The sequence below is a fragment of the Mobula hypostoma genome, chromosome 1 (assembly GCF_963921235.1).
Source record: "Mobula hypostoma chromosome 1, sMobHyp1.1, whole genome shotgun sequence".
NCBI classification, from domain to species: domain Eukaryota; kingdom Metazoa; phylum Chordata; class Chondrichthyes; order Myliobatiformes; family Myliobatidae; genus Mobula; species Mobula hypostoma.
This window is the reverse complement of record NC_086097.1, coordinates 33121352-33138709: the sequence shown is the minus strand read 5'-3', so window position 1 is coordinate 33138709 and position 17358 is coordinate 33121352. Positions and strand designations below refer to the sequence as shown.

General features: G+C 42.3%; 1 protein-coding gene across 9 annotated transcripts in view; it reads right to left on the bottom strand.

The window, feature by feature from the left end:
• ttll5 (tubulin tyrosine ligase-like family, member 5) overlaps positions 1-17358 on the bottom strand; it is a 508510-nt gene that overhangs the window by 265604 nt on the left and 225548 nt on the right. For all 9 annotated transcript variants that reach the window (XM_063045983.1, XM_063045976.1, XM_063045953.1 and 6 more), the window contains exons 16-19: positions 7197-7313; positions 5898-5989; positions 4858-4926; positions 370-405 (exon numbers count right to left, since the gene is read on the bottom strand). In XM_063045983.1, the coding sequence (XP_062902053.1) occupies positions 370-405; positions 4858-4926; positions 5898-5989; positions 7197-7313 (314 nt within the window). The remainder of the gene's footprint in view (positions 1-369; positions 406-4857; positions 4927-5897; positions 5990-7196; positions 7314-17358) is intronic.

The window sequence follows — 17358 nt, the reverse complement described above, 5'->3', positions numbered from 1 at the left end:
ATAGTTTTATAGTATTGTAGAAGTATTGGTAGTATTCTAATTTGTTCTGCAATTCATTTAAATACATACTTTGTTACTCAGTTAACGGATAGTTTGTTTTTTTTATATACCTTTTAAACTATTTCCATGAAACTTTGGCTAATTGGGCCGAAATGCACTGGTCCCGATGTGTCCCAATTAAGTGTATCATGTATATTTGATACTTCCACACGAGGGAAAAGGTTCTAACTATCCTGAGAAGAGGATTTAAAAACAAAAAAAAGTGAGAGGATGTTGCACTCCTCTGCAAGTTTTGCAATAATGAACTGCTCCATTTTTAAGATCATAACAATTTCTACCAAAGTCTCACACAGTCTAGTACATACTTACCGAGCTCTTGCCAATGCAGCAGGCCTTCTTGCTGCTCTGAAAACAGAAGTGACATGAAATCAACTTGTTGCTGCACTCAACTAAAACAGCAAAACACCCTTCACCAAAATAGTGAACCAACACCTCCCCAGAGAGAGCATAAACATGGCTGGAAAAGACACATGCAGAATCATGAGGAGTAAGGAGACTCAGTGTCCCTGGAAATAACATATAGGTGGTAGAGAAATGACTGCACGAGAGGCTGAATTGTCAGTGGGGGAGCACTTTGGGTCCAGTGATCATAATTCTATTAGTTACGGTAAAAGATGGGCCTGGTCCACAAGCTAAAATCCTAAATTGGGACAAGCTAATTTTGATGGCATTTATTTATGGCACAGAACAGGCCCTTCCAACCCAACAAGTCGCACCACCCAGCAATCCACCCATTTAATGCTAACCTAATTACAGGACAATTCACAATGACCAATTAACCTACTAACTGATACATCTTTGGACTGTGGGAGGAAAACGAAGTACCCAGGGGAAACACACAAGTTCATGAGGAGGACGTACAAACTCCTTACAGACGGCGCTGGAACTAAATGACACTCCAGGCTATAATTATGTCATACTAACCACTATCGTGGCACCTCATTATAGAAAGGTTGACTGGGAGAGGCTTTTAAAATTGAGATAAGCTGATTCAGGCCCAACACGTTTCTGTTAGAGTGAAGGCAAAAGTAGGAAACTCTGGAAGTCACAGAACATCGAGGTACTGATCAGCATACGGGACAAGGAATTTGTCAGTTATAGACAGCCAGTAACAAACATCTGCTGATGAAGGTAAGAGATGTAGGGATACACTTATAAGTTAGGATGGCACAAAGGGGACATGAGACAACTTTGGCAGATAAGGTAAAGAGGAATCTACAATTACAGTATATTAAGAACTAAAGACTAACTAAAGAGAGAATGGGCCTCTTCAAAGATCAATCAATTTATATGTGGAGGTACAGGAGATGGGTAAGATGTTAAATCATCTTTCTCATCTTTATTATCTATAGACAGAAAGTTGATAGTGCAGTTAAGAAAGTGTATGGTGTACTGGTCTTCATTAGTTGGAGAACTGAGTTCAAGAACCCTGAGGTAATGTTGCAGTTCTATGAAACTCAGATTAGACTACACTTGGAGTATTGTGTTGAGTTTTGGTTGCCTCATTATAGAAAGAATGTGGAAACTTTAGAGAAGGTGCAGAGGAGATTTACCAGGAAATTGCCTGGATTGGCGAGCATGCCTTTTGAAGATAAATTGAGCGAGCTAAGGCTTTCCTCTCTGAAGCAAAGGAGGATGAAAGGTGATGATAGATGTGTACAAGATGATAAGAAGCTTTGAGTGTATAGCCAGAGGCTTTTTCCAAGGGTGGAAATGGCTAATACAAGCAGCATAAGTTCGAGGTGATTGGAGGAAAGTATAGGGGAATGTCAGAAGCATTTTTTTTACAGAGAGTGGTGAGTGCACCTACCAGGGGTGGCACAGACACAGGTATATTAGGGGCATTTAACCCTATTGACAAACTTCCAACTCATTCAGAGCACTGCTATGGGACCAGAGCACATCATAGAACCTTTAGCATTTTATAATCCTGCTTGAGCTCTCAGGTCTTCTCCCGCTGATCTCTTAAATTTAAACAATCTCTCTCAAAAGATAATTGGCAGGTCAGTTTTTTTGAACTATGCTCCTAAACTGTGTAATTCAATACCTAAAACCGTAAGGGATGCAGATTCTGTTGACACTTTTAAACACCAACTCAAAACCTATTCATTTAACCTTGCTTTTAACTGACATCTTTTTGTCTTTTATTTTCACATTTATTTTTATTTTTTATTTTATTTTCATGTTTGTGCTTTTATCCCACCGTAAAGTACTTTGAACTACATCATCTGAATGAAAAGTGTGCTATAAATACAGTTACTATTTAAGAAACTCTTAGATAGGCTCACGGATGATAGAAAAATAGAGTGCTATGTAGGAGGGAAGGGTTAGATTGATCTGAGAGTAGGTTGAAAGGTTGGCACAACATTGTGGGCCGAAGGGCCTGTACTATACTGTGCTATGTTCTATGTTTTATTATTTTGGAAAGATTTACGGAGGCTTAAAGAATTAAAGGAAGAGAATAGTGATATACGGAAAGATAACAATATTATGAAAGAGGAGGTGCTGGCAGTCTTGAGGTGCATAAAAGTGAATAAATCCCTGGGGCCTGACTTAGTATATCCCAGGAAGAAAATGCAGGGGCCCTTACAGAGAATTTTGTATCTTCCTTAGCTGTCAGTGAGATTCTAGAAGATTGGACGGTGGCTAATGTTGTTCCTTTACTTAAGGAAGGCTGTAAGGACAAGTGAGGGAACCACAGATTGATTAGCCTAACATCAGAGATGAGAAAGTTACTGGAGCAGGACTCTTAGAGATGGGACCTTGCAACATTTGAAAAGGCTAGGGGCTGACTGGGGATAGTTGGTATGGCTCTATGCATAAAGAATCTCATCTCACAAATTCAAGTAAGTCTTTCTTAAAGAGGTGACCAAGAGGGTGTCAGTGGACATTATCTACATGGATTTTAGCAAGGCTTTTGACATGTTCCTCATAATAAGCTGGTCCAGAAGTTGGCATAGGGTCCAGGGTGAGCTAGTAGACTGGATACAAAATTGGCTTAGCAGGAGGATGAAACTTTGACATGGAGTTAGGAAGCAGGGAAAAAAGCCCCTAGCCGGTTCCTCCTTCCAACTAAGAATACAGTCAAAGCTAGTTCATTTACCCATGTTTGGCTCATATCCCTCCAAACCGTTTTTATGTTGTGTCCCCTACCATTAACCATGGACCCCAGGTTGGGAACCCCTGCTCTAAAGCTTTGCTATCCATGTACATGTCCAAAAGTCTTTTAAGTATAAGAATTCTCTGATCTCCTTTAAAATTTTCCACTATTACCGTAAAACTATGCTCCTCTAGAGTCATAGAACACTATAGCACAGAAAAAGGCCCTTCGGGGTAACTGAACTATTCCATGCCTAACCAATAATCTGCCTTGCCCCATCAAGCTGCGCCCAACTATAGCTCTCCAAACCCTCCCATCCTTGTACATATCCAAATTTCTCTGAAATGTTGAAATCAACCTCGCATCCACTACTTCCTCTGACACACTCTGAACATCCTCTAAGTGAAGAAATTTCCTCCTTTTGTTGTTCCTATTAAACATTTCACCTAGTTCTAGTCTCACCCAACCTCAATGAAAAAAGCCTGCTTGTATTTATAACCCTCATAATTTTGTATACTTCTATCAAATCTTCCCACGTTCTCCTACACTCTAGGGAATGCAGTCCTAACCTATAACTCAGGTTCTCAAGTTCCAACAAAATCCTTGTAAATTTTCCCTGCACTCTTTTAATCGTAAAAACATCTTTCCTGTAGACAGGTGACTAGAATTGCACAGAATATAAATAAAGCCTCACCAATGCCTAATTCAACTTCAACATTACATCCCAACTGCTGTGCTCAATACTTTGATATATGAAGGCCAATGTGCCAAAGGCTCTTTTTGCAACACTCCTCTACCTGTGATGCCACTTTCAAGGAATTATGGATCTGTATTCCCAAGTCTCTTTGCTCTACCGCGCTCCTCAATGCTGTACCACTCACCGTGCAAGATCTATCCTGGTTGGTCCTCCCAAAGTGCAACACCTCATACTGATCTACATCATATTCCATCTACCATTTTCAGCCTAATTTTCCAGTTGATCCAGATCCTGCTGCAAGCTTTGATCACCTTCGTTGCAGTTCACTACACCTCCAATCTTGGTGTCAAGCACAAATTTGCTAAGTCAGTTTACCACATTATCTAGATCATTGATATAGATGGCAAACAACAACACACCCAGCACCGATCCCTGTGGCACACCACTAGCCACAGGTCTCCAGTCAGAGAGGCAACCATGTACTACCACTCTCTGGATCCTTCCATGAGGCCAATGTCCAACCCAATTTACTACCTCAACTTAAATGCCAAGCAACCAAACCTTCTTGACTAACTTCCAATGTAGGATCTAGGTCTTGCTGAAGTCCACATAGACAATATTGACTATCTTGCCTTCATCACCTAATTTTATAAAATTAGAGAAAATCTTGTAGAAAAATTCTATAAGATTGCCAAGACACAACCTACTGCATACAAAGCTATGCACAAAGGGAGTCTAGTTTAAGACTCCCCTCCCTTGCAAAAAGCACTGTAATAATCTAAAACATCTATGTCCCTCATGATTTTATAAACCTCCATGAGGGTACCCCTCAACCTTTTATGCTCCAGGGAAAATAGTCCCAACCTCCCTAGTGTTTCCTTATGACTCAATCCTGGTGAGGCTGAACCTCCAGAAGAAGGAAACCTGTGCCCATTGAGGACAGTAAACAAATGAGGTCAGTAGGAAGCCTGTAAACATTCACTTTCTCCCCCAAACATACCCTTGCTTGTCTGCAAATAGACACTCTGCCAACATGTAGTTCAGGGTAGTTTTATGCTCCAGAAATTGCCTGTGGATCAGTAAGAGACAATGTTAAGACAAGAACAGGACAGAAAGCAATAATTCTCATGTCTAATCATGGGTCTCCTGGCGGGGCTCACTACTGGCACTCCATTTTTAATCCTTCTTCATACGTGTCTTGATGGACTTTACTGCCCCTCTTTGAGGACATAGTGCTGGATATCCCCTCTATCTGGATCAGATAGTTTCCTCACTCACTTCCGATTCATTCCGGGTGCAATCCAGGTCATATTACGATCGAGGAACGTGCTTGTAGACCGGATATTGAACTTTTTGCTGTTGGACTCTGGCCATATTCCACTGAGATACAACACTGGGCGTCATGGGAGGTTGTTCCTGCCTATGGCCATCGAACTCTGCAGCTGCTCCCGTGGAGGGTCAGACACCCTGAGCCAATAGGCTGGTCCTGAACTTATTTCCATCTGGCATAGTTTGCATTTTGTTGTTTGATTGTTCGTGGTTTTTGTATTGATATATTTATGCTCTATTCTTGGTTGGTGCGGCTGCAACGAAACCCAATTTCCCTCGGGATCAATAAAGTATATCTATTCAATAGTTAACCCAATCAGTATGGTATGGGGTCTTACGTAGTCCTATTGGGAATGGTGGACTCACTACCAAGGACATCAAGGTCTACTGAGGTCATGTTGACATTGCTAGGATTCTTCCTGTGAGAGCAGAGCACTAGCCATGTACTGTAGCTCCAGCTTAAGCAATCAGCATGACAAACCCAACCTAACAGATTCCTCCAAGATGGGAAATAAGCTAATGCTTGGGTAGATCGAGGTCCATTTGAACCACAATAATGCATCCACTGATCCATGTGAGCTTGCCCCATTTCATCTCTGACCTTAGAATACCAAACCTGTCATTACACATGGAAAGAAATGGGTAAACAAAGGTTTTCACAACTACACATTTCCTCTGCAGAAAACATCTGAGCATCTTTGCTGGCCTCACCCATAAGATTCCCAGTTGTCAACCGTTGGAAAGATTCGTATGAAACCCCCTTTTCTCTCATTTTCTTCCATTGTACGACGCACAACTTTTATCTGTGGAGAGAATGAGGTATCAGAATGACAGAAAGTAGAGGTGCAGTGCAGGAGGACAGCACACAGGAGACTGGGGGGTTGCAGCACCAGAGGCTGTGCACAGAACGCTAGTACACGGAATTTTTATTGGGAGGTACCTGATGGTCAGTGTGGGCCGAAATCCGGGGATTAACCAGCCTTATTTATGCCGAAAGGGTTCAAGTACCAAGATTCAGGAGAGAGAAAGGAGATTGTTTATTTTTATTTAACGATACAATCCAACTTGGTAATGGCCCTTCTGGCCCAACGAGCCTGCATCACCCAATTACACCCATGTGACCAATTAAGCAACTAATCCATATGTCTTTCAAATATGGGAGGAAACTGGAGCGCCCGGAGAAAACCCATGCAGTCACAGGGAGAACGTACAAACTCCTTACAGTCAGAGGCAGGAACTGAACCTGGATCACTGGTGCTTTAAAGCATTACACGAACTGCTATGCTACTGTGCTGCTACCATGTTGCTGGGTTAATGAGAAAAGGTAGGGCCAACAGGTATGGCATGAGGCCTTGTCTATTATGGAACTTAAAGGAATATGATATGAACAAGATAAAATGATATGAATTCTTTTATCACTTCCACCCATCTTCCCCCACATCCCTCAATTGATTTTCACATTTGGAGCAGATAGATTTGTCCCAGCAGTAGTTACCTGCACTGAAAGCTTATTGAGCATATTTGTTTCCTATTTCTATAGAAAGGTACACGCAGCAGGACTCTGTAAGTAGCACCAAGGCAAATAGCATGGCTTTAGTGGTGGCGGCTAGGAGTGGAATGGGCAAGGTTACTAGAAGAAACTGTCTACACGGCTTAAAGAGATGTGTAGAGATCTTCTACAGCCAACTGAACTTCCAGGCAAGGCCATGGTGTGATTCCTAAATGACAACATATCCAACAGAACGGCACTCCTTTAGCACTGACCCCCAGATAGACCAAATGTCTACTGGATATACAAATTCACAACTTTGCAAAATTCATCTACTCTCTAATTTGAATCAAAGTTCCCTCTGCTATTTAGCATGCCCAGGCTGGGTTATACCATGGTTTGCATTGCAACCAATAATCACTGGCATGCACTTAAAATCAACTTCTTCATATACAGTACCTTCAGTTTGGTTCCTTACAGCACAGACCTCTGAATGCTGTGCACTTTTCTCAGTTACTCACCTCCTCCATGGTTAGTCTAAAAGTGTTTAATCTTTGTCCTTCGCTTGGTCTTTCCTTGCCAGAGGATGTCCTGCTTTTAACCTCGGTGTTGTTATCTGACACAGGCCGTAGCTGCCGCTGTAAGTTTTAAAAAAATATCAAACATTTAATGTATTGTGGTGAAGGGTGCCAACAAGAGTTGGTTGATCTGAAACATCAGCTCCATTTCTTTTTCCACAGACACTGCCTGACCGGTTGAGCATTTTCAGAATCTGCAATTGTTTTTAATATAATGTGATGATAAGTTCTTAAGTCCACATAACATCAGTTTCTAATTGTTGAGACTCAGTTCCTAAGAACTATTTAAACAAATCATGGAAGTATAGTGCATTTATAGCCTGATCCCCAATCAAAGTTTATCCTGACAAGCTGAGGCTCCTTCATCACAGAGGACGGAGAAGGGAAACATTGAAATTCAGAAAATAAGAGCAAGACTGCAATTCTGCATTTCAAGTTTTATCAAAGTCAAAATCAAGTTTGATGTCATGTGCACAAGACCATGCATGCATAAATGCACTGAATAAACCTACTTGCAGCAGCATCACAGGCACATAGCATCAGACAAGCAGTATTCACAAGAAAACACATTAAACTTAAATTATACACAATTTTTGTTTACAAGACAGAACACAATTAGAACAAAAAATGTCTATTGTTGTGCAAGGTGGTTGTACTGTTGCTATACTGAGGAAATGATTTGTGATATACAGATTGATTCGAGAACAGGATTGGAAAAAGCTGCAGAGGGTTGTAAACTCATCCAGCTTCATCATGGAAATGACCTTCTCCACGATCACGGACATCTTTATAAGGTGGTGTGTCAAGATGGAGGCATCCATCGTTAGGGACATCACCATTCAGCATGTGCCTTCTTCTCATTACTACCATCAGGGAGGAGGTATAGGAGCCTGAAGACACACACTGAACACTTTAGGAACAATTGCTTCCCGTCTGATTTTTGAACAGTCCAGAACCCATGAGCACTACCTCAGTATTTTGTTCTCTTTTTCCACTACTTATTTATGATTTACATTTCTCATTGTAACTTAATGTAATAATGTTTATTCCCCTTAATGGATGCTTCCTGACTTGTTGAGCTCCTCCAGCATTCTGTGAGTACTGCTGAAGATTTCTAGCATTTGCAGAATTGCTTGAATTTATGTCAGAATTTCATTCACTTTCTGAAAATAAAACCTATGCTACAGAGAACTCCACAAGAATGTACATTGAAGGCTCCAGGTAGCTTGTGCTGGGGCTAATATTCCACATCAGTCTTCCCTCCTTCTATCTGCTTCTCTCACTTATCCTTCCTCTTTCCAGCAATGAAAAGGTTACTGTACGAGGAACGTCTGGCAGCTCTTGGGCCTGGAGTTCAGGAGAATGAGGGGGGATCTCACAGAAACATTCAGAATGTTAAAAGACCTGAACAGATTAGATATGGCAAAGTTATTTCCCAGAGTAGAGGATTCTTGGACAAGAGGGTACAACTTCAGGATTGAAGGACGTCCTTTTAGAACTGAGATGCGGAGAAATTACTTTAGTCAGAGGGTGGTAAATCTGTGGAATTTGTTGCCACGAGCGTCTGTGGAGGCCAAGTCATTTGGTGCATTTAAGGCAAAGATACATAGGTTCTTGATTAGCCAGGGTGTCATAGAGTATGGGGTGAAAGCAGGGGAGTGGGGATGACGGGAAGAATTGGATCAGCCCATGATTGAATGGCGGAGCAGACTCGAAAGGCCAAATGGCCTACTTATGCTCCTATATCTTATGGTCTTATGGGCTCTCTGTAAAACACAGGAACAGGCCCTTCAGTCCAAAATGCAACATGCTCATACTGTACATCAAGGATCAGAATGCAATCTAGTTATTAAAATAGTTGTCCTTGTTTCTCTGATTCTTTTACTTACACCACCAATGAATAAATGTCACAGAGTTGTGCGTAATACAACATATGTACAATGCTTTAACTGCAAACCAGAATTCGAGGCCTATTTTTTGGTGACCAGCATGTCATGGGATTGATGCAAGCTGGAGCTTTCTTTTGGGGCAATGGAAGATGAGAGGTGACTTGACAGAGGTGTACCAGATTATAAGAGGCACACGGGAAGCAGACAGCAGGCACTTTTTTACCAAGGTGGCAATGGAGGGAAGTTATTTAGGGAGATGTCAGAGGGAGGTTTTTTTCACACAGAGAGTGATGGGTGCAAAGAAAATGCTGCAGGGGGAGTAGTGCAGGCAGATCCATTAGGGGCATTGAGAAAACTCTTAGATAGGCACATGGATGAAAGTAAAATGGAGGGTTATTGGCTAGATTGACCGTTGAGGAGGTTAAAGATTGCCATAAAATCCTGGATCACAGGACCTGTGCTGTGCTGCATCATTCTATGTTCCAGCTATAACTAAATCTCACATATAAAACTGTGATATTGAACAGACCTTTTGTTTTCACTATAGTGATATATCAGACAAGATATAACCATATAACTATATAACAATTACAGCATGGAAACAGGCCATCTCGGCCCTTCTAGTCAGTGCCGAATGCTTACTCTCACCTAGTCCCATCTACCTGCATTCAGCCCATAAACCTCCATTCCTTTCCTGTCCATATACCTATCCAATTTTTTTTTAATGACAAAATCGAACCTGCCTCCACCACTTCTACTGGAAGCTCGTTCCACACAGCTACTGAGTAAAGAAATTCCCCCTCGTGTTACCCCTAAACTTTTGCCCCTTAACTCTCAACTCATGTCCTCTTGTTTGAAACTCCCCTACTCCCAATGGAAAAAGCCTATCCACGTCAACTCTATCTATCCCCCTCATAATTTTAAATACCTCTATCAAGTCCCCTCTCAACCTTCTACGCTCCAAAGAATAAAGTCCCAACTTGTTCAACCTTTCTCTGTAACTTGGTGCTGAAACCCAGGTAATATCCTAGTAAATTTCCTCTGTACGGTCTCTATTTTGTTGACATCTTTCCTATAATTCGGTGACCAGAACTGTACACAATACTCCAAATTTGGCCTTACCAATGCCTTGTACAATTTTAACATGACATCCCAACTCCTATACTCAATGCTCTGATTTATAAAGGCCAGCATACCAAAAGCTTTCTTCACCACCCTATCCACATGAGATTCCACCTTCAGGGAACTATGCACCATTATTCCCAGATCCCTCCATTCTACTGCATTCCTCAATGCCCTACCATTTACCATGTATGTCCTATTTTGATTAGTCGTACCAAAATGTAGAACCTCACACTTATTAGTATTAAACTCCATCTGCCATCTTTCAGCCCACTCTTCTAACTGGCCCAAATCTCTCTGCAAGCTTTGAAAACCTACTTCATTATCCACAACGCCACCTATCTTAGTATCATCTGAATACTTACTCATCCAATTTACCACCCCATCATCCAGATTATTAATGAAAATGACAAACAACAATGGATCCAGTACAGATCCCTGAGGCACACCACTAGTCACCGGCCTCCAACCTGACAAACCGTTATCCACCACTACTCTCTCCCATCCAGCCACTGTTGAGTCCATTTTACTACTTCAATATTAATACCTAACGATTGAACCTTCCTAACTAACCTTCCGTGTGGAACCTTGTCAAAGGCCTTACTGAAGTCCAAATAGACATCCGCTGCTTTACCCTCGTCAATTTTCCTAGTAACTTCTTCAAAAAATTCAATAAGATTTGTCAAACATGACCTTCCACGTACAAATCCATGTTGACTGTTCCTAATCAGACCCTGTCTATCCAAATAATTATATATACCATCTCTAAGAATATTTTCCATTAATTTACCCACCACTGACGTCCAACTTACAGGTCGATAATTGCTAGGTTTACTCTTAGAACCCTTTTTAAACAATGAAACCACTTGAACAATACGCCAATCCTCCGGCACCATCCAGTTTCAAATGACATTTGAAATATTTCTGTCAAAGCCCCTGCTATTTCTACACTAATTTCCCTCAAGGTCCGAGGGAATATCCTGTCAGGACCCAGAGACTTATCCACTTTTATATTCCTTAAAAGCGCCAGTACTTCCTCTTCTTTAATCATCATAGTTTCCATAACTACCCTACTTGTTTCCCTCAGCTTATACAATTCAATATCCTTCTCCTTAGTGAATACCGAAGAAAGGAAATTGTTCAAAATCTCCCCCATCTCTTTTGGCTCCGCACATAGCTGTCCACTCTGATTCTCTAAGGGACCAATTTTTTCCCTCACTATCCTTTTGTTATTAATATAACTGTAGAAACCCTTTGGATTTATTTTCACCTTACTTGCCAAAGCAAACTGATATCTTCTTTTAGCTTTTCTAATCTCTTTCTTACGATTCTTTTTACATTCTTTATATTCCTCGGTCAACTCATTTACTCCATGCTTCCTATATTTATTGCAGATCTCTCTCTTTTTCCGAACCAAGTTTCCAATATCCCTTGAAAACCATGGCTCTCTCAAACTTTTAACCTTTCCTTTCAACTCAAAGGAACATAAAGATTCTGTACCCTCAAAATTTCACCTTTAAATGATCTCCATTTCTCTATTACATCCTTCCCATAAAACAAATTGTCCCAATCCACTCCTTCTAAATCCTTTTGCATCTCCTCAAAGTTAGCCTTTCTCCAATCAAAAATCTCAACCCTGGGTCCAGTCCTATCCTTCTCCATAATTATATTGAAACAAATGGCATTGTGATCACTGGACCCGAAGTGCTCCCCAACACATACCTCCATCACCTGACCTATCTCATTCCCTAACAGAAGATCTAACGCTGCCCTTTCTCTAGTTGGTACCTCTATGTATTGCTGCAAAAAACTATCCTGCACACATTTTACAAACTCCAAACCATCCAGACCTTTTACAGAATGGGCCACAACCTTGTGCTTACTACAAATATCTGCTATCTCCTTACAAATTTGCTCCTCCAAATCTCGCTCCCCATTAGGTGGTCTATAATACACCCCTATAAGTGTTACTACACCTTTCCCATTCCTCAATTCCACCCAAATAGCTTCTCTAAATGAGCCCTCTAATCTACCCTGCCAAAGCACCACTGTAATATTTTCTCTGACAAGCAATGCAACACATCCCCCTCTCGCCCCTCCGATTCTATCACACCTGAAGCAACGAAATCCAGGAATATTTAGTTGCCAATCACACCCCTCCTGCAACCATGTTTCATTAATAGCTACAACATAATATTTCCAGGTATCAATCTATGCTCTAAGCTCATCCACCTTTCTTACAATGCTCCTAGCATTAAAATAGATGCATTTAAGAAACTCTCCACCTCTTACTCTCTGTTTATCCCTAATGGTGCAAACGACTTTATTATCTTTTTCTTCCTTCTCCCCTACATCTTCGGAATGAACGCTCCCCTTCTCTGTCACCTGCCTATGCTCCCTCACACACTGTCTACTAGCTTTCTCTATTTGTGAACTAACCTCCTCTCTCCTAGGCTCTTCAATTTGATTCCCACCCCCCAACCATTCTAGTTTAAAGTCTTCCCAGTAGCCTTCGCAAATCTCCCTGCCAGGATATTGGTCCCCCTAGGATTCAAGTGCAACCTGTCCTTTTTGTACAAGTCATACCTGCCCCAAAAGAGGTCCCAATGATCCAGAATCTTGAATCCCTGCCCCCTGCTCCAATCCTTCAGCCACACATTTATCCTCCACCTCATTCCATTCCTACTCTCATTGCCGCGTGGCACAAGCAGTAATCCCGAGATTACTACCTTTGCGGTCGTTCCTCTCAACTCCCTTCCTAACTCCCTATATTCTCCTTTCAGGACCTCTTCCCCTTTCCTACCTATGTCATTGGTACCTATATGTACCACGACTAGCTCCTCACCCTCCCACTTTAGGATATCTTGGACGCAATCAGAAACATCCCGGACCCTGGCACCAGGGAGGCAAACTACCATCCGGGTCTCCTGACTACGTCCACAGAATTGCCTATCTGACCCCCTAACTATTGAGTCCCCTATTACTACTGCTCTCCTCTTCCTTTCCCTACCCTTCTGAGCTACAGGGCCGGACTCTGTGCTGGAGGCATGGCCACTGTTGCTTCCCCCAGGTAAGCTGTCCCCCCCAACAGTACTCAAACAGGAGTACTTATTGTCAAGGGGTACAGCCACTGGGGTACTCTCTAATACCTGACTCTTCCCCTTCCCTCTCCTAACCACGACCCACTTGTCTCCCGTGGGTCCGGTGTGACCACCTGCCTATAACTCTTCTCTATAAACTCCTCACTCTCCCTGACCAGACGAAGGTCATTGAGCTGCAGCCGCAGTTCCCTAACACGGTCCCTTAGGAGCTGCAGCTCGGCGGCACCTGGCACAGATGCGAACGACCGGGAGGCTAGGAGACTCCAGGACCTCCCACATCCGACACCGAGAACAGTAAGCTGCCCTCACACTCATACTTCCCCCTTTCCTCAAATAACAGGAAAAATTGAAAACCAAACCTACTTTGCCTCGCCTGATATGAGGGTAGCTCTTCTCTTTTAGATTGAAATGAGAGTCAGATTTATTATCATTGACTTATATGACATGACATTTATGGATTGTAAATAAATTTGTGGAAGTAGGTGTGAACTTCTGAGTTAAAGCCTGTGGAATGGGTCTCATCAGACATCTCCTCACTCACAGGCAGACGTCTGACCCACTGAGACACGAATACACAAAGTACTGAACAGTCACATCTTACAAGGCAGGAACACAGCAGGAACTAAACAAACTTGCACCAAATCTCTTCTTATGGGCAAATGTTTTACACATTGATTGTACTCTTTAACATAGCTAGCATTCAAGAAGCTTTCTCATTTGAGTGCATGGAAAACAGGGAATGCAGCTGAGGAACGAGGCAAGGGACATAGTTTGCATCACCCTGACAAATGAAATGGCACCTGCTCTAGCTCATTCCTCCCCGATCTAATGGCAGTCCTTGTTGCAAAGAGGAGCGGCAGAAAGACAGGCGCACACGTGGGCAACTTGCCAGAGACATTCGATATTGCCACAGAGACCGTGCATTTCTGCTGAGTGAGGCCTCCGATGGAATATTTCATCACGCGTAATTGGGCCAAGTTCACACATTTTCCAAGCAGCAGTAACTCACAATCTCAAATGATTATCGGTGTCATTTTGCAAAATATTCCAACCTTGAAACACGTTTCAATTTCAGCAATCAGCTAGAAATGGCAACAGACTGGCTCTTTGAAGTGGGATCAAGTTCTGATGGAGAGCGTTTTAAATGGTCTGCACAATAGTTTCATCCAATAAATAGTTCAGACATTTGGTGAGCAGAGAAGTTGCCTCTTAAATGCCCTCAGAAAAGGCAATCAATCAATTATATCAAAGCACCATGTCAAAATACAATACAAATAAAAAAAGAGACAATCCTTCAGCACTGACCTCAGCAATGGGTTTGGACTCAGCAAGGGAACTCCCAGCCCATAGGGGGGGATAATGTTTCCCCTGGCCAGAACCAGGGATCACAGTCTCAAGGTCAGTGGTCAGCCATTCAGGAATGAGGTGGAGGAGAAATTTCTTCAGCAAGAGGGTAGAGGGTTGTAATTCCCTTCTCAGGAGGATTAAGGAATCTCAGTAATGGAGTATATTCAAGGGACTGAATGGTGTGTAATACTAAGGGATGGTGCATAGTGCAGAAAAATACAACATAGAACATTATAGCACAGTACCAGCCCTTTGACCCATGATGTTGTGCTGAGCCTTTAACCAAGATCAATATAACTTCCCCATACCTATCCTTTTTTTCTTTTATCCAAAGTTCAAAGTACATTTATTATCAAAGTATGTATGAATTACACAACCTTGAGATTTTTCTGCTTACAGGCAGCCACAAAGCAAGAAGCCCAAAAAACACAATTACCAAAATGACCAACACCCAATACACAGAGAAGAGGAATGAAAACACAAATCATCCAAACAACAAAAGTAAGCAACCTGAACCAAACTGAGTCCATAGTCTCGAATCCCAGAGACGTCGGAATAGGCCCATAGGCTTTGTCTCAGCTCATCATATAGTGGAGCATATCGCCACGAAGCACGTAGCAGCCAGAGCAGTCTCACAGCCTCAGCCTCAGCTCCGAGGAGAGGAGAGGGAAGTAAAATGAAGTGGACCAGAACTGACTCGACTCTCGCCTCCAGTCCCAACACCCTGTGTTTTCAGTCAATCTGGCCTGGTGTTTTAATTGTCCAAGCACCGGTTCACCACCCACACTCAGACCCAGGCCCCGCCACAGAGATATGCTCTGGGCCGCTTCTAACACGTACTCGACCTTTCCAAATCAGCACGCCTAAATGGATCAAACCTCGCTCTTGGTTTAGATGGGCTCCAAAATAACTCTGCTCCAACTTTTCTCCATTCCCTTCTCTCCAACTCCACCTCACACCCGCACACCTTAACCCTTGGATCAGCCTTACCTTCGTTCACCTCTTCATTGTTTGTGATGATCACTTAACACAATTTTCCATATAAAAAGTGTTATTAATAGAGTATTTAGCTGAATCTCTTTCTTTGAAAATCACCAGTAAGCTATCACCCACATTCAGTCGTGCCATCATCTGATGATCTCTTTTTGCTGTTGCCAGCAGGAAGGTGGTACAGGACCCTCAAGACCCACACTACCGGGTTCAGAGACCGTCCTTCAACCAGAGGGGATAACTTCACTCAACCCATCACTGAACTGTTCCCACAACCTATGAACTCACTTTCAACGACTAGGACTCTTTGTCTAATGTTTTTCATACTGTTTATTTTTTTTCTTTTGTATTTGCACAGTTCGTTGCCTTTCGCACATTGGTTGTTTATCTGTCCTATTGGCTGCAGTCTTTTATTGTGTTTCTTGGATTCACTGCACAAAAATAAATCTCAGTGTTGTATTCAATGACATATATGTACTTCGAAAATAAACTTACTTTGAACTTTATATATTAAAATAAACTACATCTGACATCCCCCCCCCCCGGCATACATTACTCCAATCACCTTAAAGTTAAGCTCCTTGTATTAGCCAATTCCACCTGGGGAAAAAGTCTCTGGCTGTCCACTCAATCTATGCCTATAAAAATAGTGCTGAGGTTAATAGTCAGTCATGACCTTATTGAATGGTAGTCCAATTGAAGGGCTCTTGTATATTTTTATGTTCTGAGGGGCCATGGCAATCCCATTACATAAATATCTGGAGACTGCATTCAGCATTGAGAGACAGTGTCGCTGACTAGTCAAGGAACAGTTACGTACACTGAGCTATACCGTTCAGTCAAAATCACTGAGTCATCCATCACCATTGGTGAGTCTTGAGGACAAACCAACCAGAGGTGGTATATTGTAGAACATAGAACATAGAATAGTACAGCACAGTACAGGCCCTTCGGTCCACATTGTTGTGCTAACCCTCAAACCCTGCCTCCCATATAACCCCCCACCTTAAATTCCTCCATATACCTGTCTAGTACTCTCTTAAACTTCACTAGTGTATCTGCCTTCACCACTGACTCAGGCAGTGCATTCCACACACCAACCACTCTCTGAGTAAAAAATCTTCCTCTAATATCCCCCTTGAACTTCCCACCCCTTACCTTAAAGCCATGTCCTCTTGTATTGAGCAGTGGTGCCCTGGGGAAGAGGCGCTGGGTATCCACTCCATCTATTCCTCCTAATATTTTGTATACCTCTATCATGAATCCTCTCATCCTCCTTCTCTCCAAAGAGTAAAGCCCTAGCTCCCTTAATCTCTGATCATAATCCATACTCTCTAAACCAGGCAGCATCCTGGTAAATACCCTCTGTACCCATTCCAATGCTTCCACATTGGGATAGGGGAGCCAATCCAGATACTTCTCAACACTGATTCAGACCACAGGCAAGAAGACTTCCAGATGATTACCATATACAAAGCCAAACAAAACACCAACATACTGAACATCTGTGGAAAAAGCTTCAAGTGGCAGCAAAGGTACAGAGTGCGTGCAAATGGGAGACCTTCGGCATCATTCGCATAGTGTTATACAAGAGCACCATCACACCAGGCTAAATGAACTCACACACCAGACAAGATGATGAGAGAACCTACACTA